The following is a 7,138-nucleotide window of genomic DNA, read 5'->3' on the forward strand; positions in this document are numbered from 1 at the left end:
AAGATGAAGGGTCAGTATGCAACCTAAAAATATTTATTAAAATTATACCAATACTTTAATAAACTATACAAAAAAGACAATGAGACAAACATATGTATTTATAGAACTGCATATCAGTCAAGCCAGATCCCTGAAGAGAGAATTCCTGGCATGACCTCATTTATCTGTGAAAACACAGAGCAATCCTTGTTGAGACATACACATTCATCTACTTGTCCAGCACGGTCAGACCTCCACTTTTTGATGGTTTCCTTCTGCTATGAATGTGTATGTCTAGTTGTCTGCTTCTTACAGCAGACATTTACCTAAAAGAAAAGGTTATAATTAGTTATTAAGTTGAACCTGTCTAAAAAGTCCAACACATTACATGTTATAAAACTTTTCTAAAACGATATTTTAATGAAGTCAAAGAATTTTCAAAGATTAAGATTTATTTTTCCAAGTAATACTATTTGGAGTAATAATAAACTGTTTGGCAATTACTGTTTTTCTAAAGAAAAATTACTAAGGAGGGATTATCAAAATAAAATCCTACTAAATTTCAGATTTTAAGTTACCTTCCTCATCCACCAGCCATCGGAGGAGGGCTGGGACCATGAAGATGACTGATTCGACCCATTCTTCGGGGAGGGTTTCCTGGTGGCCTAATAAAACATAAAATACCCACTGTTTGTTTTTGGAACAGGGTTTTGATTTGTAGTTCAGACTGCCTGCTGTGATCTTCATATCTCAGCCTCTGAAGTGCTGGGATTACAGGCATGCACCATGCCTAGCTTCAATATCCACTGTTTGGTAGATAAAACTTCAATGGACTTCTTTTCACCACTTAACCACTCACTAACTACATAATCCCAAAGATTCCCCCACCACATCTTTTTGAGACAGGGACTCGCTATGCAGTTCAGGCTGGCCTTGAGCTCACTTTGTAGCCCAGGCTGGTCTTGAACTCACAACGATCCTCCTCCCTCAGCCTCCAAGTGCTGGGATTACAGGTGGGTGCCACCACTTCTGGCTAAAAGATTCTTTAAGAAATATCAAATAGGTCAAGAGTACTTACAGGGATCAGACCTATCATACATGTGAGGAAAATGAGTCAAGCAAGGAACTAGGGTGAACTACAGCACCTCCAGTAAGAGTGAAGAGGAAAAGCAATTCCAGCTAATTGCTGCCTCATGGAAACACAAGCTTCGCCCAGTGTTATTTGACTTTCATGATCTGCTGATGTTCTTATCAGCAGCTAGAAATGCAGACTGTAAAATGAAATCTCCAGACTTTAATGTGGACTGTTTTCATCCTTTAATTTAGGCTTTTCCCATAGGATATTCAGTATATATTTTAGCTTTGCCAGATTAACTTTATCAAATCAGAGGTAACTTTACTTCTAATTTACAGTAAGCTATTCATTTTGGAAAATGGGATTTAAGTTGCTAATTTTTAAAAGCCTAATTCCACCCATCTATCTAAACATCCAATGTAATGTAATACACAAAGGGGTAAACAGTTATCTAAAAAAAAGATATACCCTCTTCCATCATCATATCTGGAATCAGACGAGTTTCTGTAGCCTCTTCCCTTTTTCACATCTTGCTGAAGCAGAGTTTTGAAACTGAAACAAGGGGCAAAAACAGAGATGTCACTTCTGCCAATATTATAAAATATACTTCCACAGTCTTAACTGGAAATACAGTTGTATCCAAGATCTCTTCCTCCTGAATTTCCCCTGCCTACAAGCTACCTAACCTCACCTTGGGGAGTGAGGGGCTAAGGATGGAATTTATTATTTGTAGAAAAGGAGGACTTAATAAACAGTCAAAATTTGTAGTAAAACCCTCTTAAGTTTTGTGCTTAACTTAGGACCCTCTCTTGTCCCCAGCTATATTTTTCTATGGAACCATCTCTTTCATGTTACATTCCGCTCTTTTTAATTTATGCGCTACACAGCCAAAAGATTAAACTTTCTAAACCACATCTACAAGTAAATAAAGATCACGGCTTGATATTCCAACTTCTATGCCACTCTTCATAGGGTTTCCTCCATGTGGAGTAACCTCCTCCGACATCCATTCTTCACAATATAAAGTAATCACTGATGTCACAGACAATGAAAGACAGTCTCCCACTACTTTGCTTCCCTATATATACTCAAGGAGTGTAAAACTTGTTAGTAGTTGATTAATTTTTATAAAACAAACAGCAGATGAAAAGCCAAAAATGCATTTAATTCACAATCACTTGAAATTATGCGAAAGTTCAATTTTTTTGGTCTATGTATCAATTCTAACTCTTCATTCCAAAAAAAGTTAGCTGCTTAGTTAAGACATGGTCAAGCTTACCAATCCAACTAATTTATCTTCACAATTGTAAGACATTTGGTGGCAGCAGCTTTATAATTAAACAAGTATTAATTTCTCTTTGTAAGGCAATTTTAAAAATTAAAATTAATTACTTCAGGAAAGCTACCTTTGTGTATCTTAAGATACTCAACATAATATACCTAGTGTGCTACTGTCAACCTAAAATACCAGGGCAATTAAGAGCATTACTATACTTACAACAAAACCACAAACTCGGCTATTCCCCAGAAGAAATCTGTTATTAATGATAGTCTCCAAGGGGACTGACTCCGACTGTCCAACACTTGTCCTAGGGAACAGAAAGAAACATTAGGGAGTGTTACAAATCCCTAACCCAAACTGGGTATGGTGGCACACACCTATAATCTCAGCATTCAGGAGGCTGAGGCAGGAAGATCGCTGTGAGTTCAAGGCCAGCCTGGGCAACATAGTGAGACTCTGCCTCCAAAACAAACAGACAAAAACAACATCCAAACAAATCCCTAACCCAAGAGGGATTATGTTTAATTAATTAGGTAACAATGATAAACATCTGCCATTGTTCCAAATAGTCCACATGAGAAGTCCACAATGTGTGCATCATTTTAAGGAACAGTTTGAGGAAGTAAATCTCAATGATTCAGGAACTATTCCTTTAATATGACCAATGCCTAACTACAGTATGTTAGTGGGTGATTTCATTCTAGCCAAGTACTCTTCTTCCTTTTTTAACGGTAAAATACATTTAATTAAACATTTTAGTGATAAAACCTATGTAACATAAAATTTACCGTTTTAACCATTTTTAACCATGCAATTGTATGGCATAAAGTACATCTTCATTCACACTGTTGTGCAGTGCTCATCACTATCCACCTCTGAAGCATCCTCTTCCCCACCTGTAACTCTATACCCATTACACTCTGACTCTCCATGACCCACTGCTCAAACCCTTGGCAATGAGTATTCTATTTTTTGATTATGAATTTAACTACTGTAGAAACCTCATGTGAGAAGTGCCCATAAAACTACTATATAATAAGCATAAAAATTGTACACACGTGAAAACCAAGAACTAGAAAGTGAGGGATGGTCATTTGACATTGTAGAAAGAACAAACAGGTCTGGCTATAAGCTGACAGCCGTTACCAAAGTACAGACACAGTGAAAGTTACCAACAATTAAATGTCTGTCTTTTGTGCCCACCTTATTTCACTTAGCACGGTGTCTTCATGGTGTATCTACCGAATGTCAAAAAATAATTCCTTTTTAAAGACCAACGAATACTCCACTGTATGTATATACATCTGTCCATCGACAGATGAACATAGGTTGCTTACTGTGAATCATGCCACTATGAACGTGGGCATACAATTATCTGATTATATAAGTATTCTGAATAAACAGGTGGGTTGGGTGGATATACAGGAATGCTCAATCACTTCTGTTTTCCTAAATGGTTCAGATTCAGCATGTTTCTTTTCACTTGCATAGCCTATTGTCTACATTAAAAGACTATACATACTATCACAAGTCTACAGAATGAGTTATTGTAATCAAATCTCTATAAATCGAAGAGTCTCCAGGTTCTAAGTACTGAAGAGAACTTGGCCTGTCCTTCATTAAAATGACCACTATTTTCTGTAACAGGACGCTCTTCATTATAACAATAGCTTTACCCTAAGCAAAACTGGACCTAATAATTTTGGACCTTTTTTTTCCAAACCACTTTAAAATAACAGTGGCTATGACATGAAGAGTTAGTTTCAGCCATGCAAATCAAGAGGTCAGAATATTTTGAGAGAAAAACAGCTGTTCACCAGCTACCTCACCTCTGCATTACCCCCAGGGTTTTACTCCCTCTCCTCCTCTGCTAGGATTTACTTTTCCTCTCCTGGAACAGCTTACTTTCAGGCTGGTCCATCTGGGTCTAAGCTCTCATTGAGGTGGGGAGAAAGGAAGGCTACAGAGTCAAACAGTAGGTATGGGCTTGGTTCTGCCTCTCATCAGCTGTATTTTGTTGGCTGATGTGGTATGTCCCTCCTCTGAGAAAAAATATTCAAGGTTAGCCATTATATGGAATTTTTGAAAAGAAAAAGAAATCATCTGACAGTAAGAGAAATATTTTGTCAGTTACAAGTTACAGGACTGATACATGCAGTCCTTCTACAAAGATCAATCTAATCTAAACTCATTAATTTTGAATGTAAAGAAACTTTTATATGCCTGTCCACGATCTTATCTGGTTGTTTACACTTTCCCTCCTGAACAGCTGAGGGAGATAAGCTTTCTGAAAGCAGAACACTTTGTCTCTCATAACCCTAGAAGAAAAGCTTAAAAGCAGCTGCATTTCTCAACAACAGAAATGAGAAAGAAAGTCCTAACAGGGTATTTAAGTATGTCAAATAGGATAATACTAATACATTAAGGCACTCAACAAATAAAAGGAATTATCTGATAATGGATAAATAGATACTTCTAGCATTAATCATACACACACACACACACACACACACACACTTTTTTTTTTTTTAAGACAGGGTCTTGCTATGCAGTTTAGGCTGACCTTGAACTCACAGCAATCCCCTTGCCTCGGCCTCCTGGGTGCTGGGATTACAGGTGTGTGCCACCAGGCTGCCACCAGGCTAATCATATAAAATATAAAACAAACTAAAATCTGCAAGAGCCCAAAACTGCAAGCGTCCAAATGAAATCTTGATGCCTTCTTTTACCGTCCATCATCCTACTTATTTCAAAAATTTTTAAGTGGGTATTAAGAAAATTTTGGAAAGAAAAAAAAAAAAGCAAAGGGTAAACAGGCAGAAGAATTCTATCTTAATCCTCTCTAGATATAAACAGATGATTCAGAACCAGCACCTCCTCCCAGTGACCCAAGAACTCGCCAAAAATGCACCCACGAATTTCACTTCTGTCAAACAGGTGAGCAGATGGTTCTGGCACTGACCTGAACCAGTCATACGGTCTTTTCTTTCCAGTCATTTTCTTTGTGAAGTCATGGAATCCTCTCTCTGATTTTTCTATCCCGGTAATAATTTATCCCTCCAAAATTAATTTACTACTTCCGGAGCGCCTTGAAATTTAGGCAAAAATTTGTTTAAATGACTAGCCAAGATCTCTTGGGGGTAAATGCTATCCTGCTTTTATCTAATTATCAACCTTGCTTGGATCAGTTTTTTATTTATTTTTGTTTTTTACTCGTTGTAGGAGGCATTACAGTTGATAACGAGGCCGCCTATCTGGCTTCGAATTCAAACTCAGCCATTAAACTACCTTTGTGATCCCGGGCAAGTTATTTTATCTGCGCTTCAGCTTCCGAAATCAGATAACGTATCACCTAACCAGGTTTGTTAAAAAGATTAATAAGCACACAACACTAACAGTGCCCAAGGCAAAAGCGCTAAAACACAGGATCAATCTGGCTGTCATTTCTAGTTAAGAACACCAATGAGATCGCAAATCCACAATCAGAAGCTAGCTGTAGCAGGGCGTGGCGGCGCTCGCCTGTAATCCAAGCACTTGGGAGCCTGAGGCAGGAGGATCGCTGTGAGTTCCAGGCCAGCCAGAGCTACATAGTGAGACCCTGTCTCAACAAAACAAAACAAAACAGAAGCTAGCTGTACCAGGGAAAAGCCGCCGGGCTCCCAGAGCTGTGCGCGGGGCCGGCAGGAGCCAGGCAAGATGCTCACCACTGGGACCTCCACCCCCGATCGCCGGAATTCAGATCGCCACCGAGCACGAAAGCCCCGGACCGAGCTAATGTGGAAGGATGGAAACTCGCGAGTCCAGCCTTCTAGACAACTCACCATTCGAGATGTAAACCATCTTCCCTCCCTCTTCGCTTCACAGCGACAGAGATGCCAGGTCCGGGTAGGCTTCCTTATGTCCCTTCGGTCCCGCCCCTTAAACACCACTGGCCGGGATTAGACAACTGTGACGAGGGAAGGGAGGTGGGAAGAGCTCATTGGCTGTTGGGGAGACACGCCTCCGGCAGTTTGTGCTGCGTCACACAGGCAACTTCCGGTAAAGGGGATGCTGTGGGGCAGGCGACCGGACGTGACGCTGAGCGTTAGCCTGCCAGCGCACCGTTTCCTGAATTGTCTCAGGTTTGGGCCAGGGGCGTTTATTTATTGCGCGGGTGGGAGAAGCGGCATTTTAGTTTAGACACTGGGTCGAGTAGGCGAAGCTGCCGTGTGGGAAGTGGATTGAAGAGCCTTGGCAGGAGTAAAGCCTACCGGACTTTGCTGACGTGTTGATACTTGAGGGTGTGGCGGCCACGGTAAAGAACTAAATCGCCACGTCTTCGGGAATACACTGCCAGGCCCTCCTAGATGTACTCTTTCACTTTCTTTTCTCTTCTTTTTTTTTTTTTTTTTGAGACAGGGTCTCGCTATGCAGTTCAGGCTGGCCTTGAGTTCCAGGGTACTGGGATTAGGGCAGTGCCAATCAAATCAATGGATTGATTTAGCAATCACCCACAACGTTAATCCTAGTACCTCTAATAGCATTGCACCATGAATTAGTCACACAGTTTAGATTAAATCACCTCTGAAAAAGCCCCATCTGTGACTGCATGAGGCCTAGGTGGGACATTTAGACACAAGCCATAACAGAAGCTAAGGCAGGAGCTTTACAAATTCAAGCACAGCCTGAGCAACTTGGCGATTGAGTGAGACCGGCTCAAAATGAAAAATAAAGGGGCTGGGGATGTAGCTCAGTTCAGAGGCCCTGGGTTCAGTCTCTACTACTGCAAAACAAATAATGCTTTGATACTACCTTTAGCAAAC

General features: G+C 40.3%; 1 protein-coding gene and 1 long non-coding RNA gene across 2 annotated transcripts in view; one reads left to right on the top strand and one right to left on the bottom strand.

Moving 5' to 3' along the window:
- Window positions 1-553: 553 nt before the first annotated feature.
- On the bottom strand, window positions 554-6,265 carry LOC102005283 (selenoprotein K). The gene is made up of 4 exons (XM_013515674.1): window positions 6,158-6,265; window positions 2,553-2,643; window positions 1,523-1,606; window positions 554-644 (listed from the first exon to the last, which is right to left on the bottom strand). The coding sequence occupies exons 1-4, from the start codon at window positions 6,174-6,176 to the stop codon at window positions 554-556; spliced, it is 285 nt and encodes a 94-aa protein (XP_013371128.1). The 5' UTR covers window positions 6,177-6,265.
- A 126-nt stretch (window positions 6,266-6,391) lies between these two features.
- The window catches only part of LOC102005620, a 76,645-nt gene continuing 75,898 nt past the window's right edge, over window positions 6,392-7,138 (top strand). The window contains exon 1 of the long non-coding RNA XR_001234564.1: window positions 6,392-6,457. This is a non-coding gene — a long non-coding RNA (uncharacterized LOC102005620). The remainder of the gene's footprint in view (window positions 6,458-7,138) is intronic.

The sequence above is a fragment of the Chinchilla lanigera genome, unplaced genomic scaffold, assembly GCF_000276665.1.
Source record: "Chinchilla lanigera isolate Chin_1 unplaced genomic scaffold, ChiLan1.0 scaffold00029, whole genome shotgun sequence".
In the NCBI taxonomy this organism is placed as follows: Eukaryota; Metazoa; Chordata; class Mammalia; order Rodentia; family Chinchillidae; genus Chinchilla; species Chinchilla lanigera.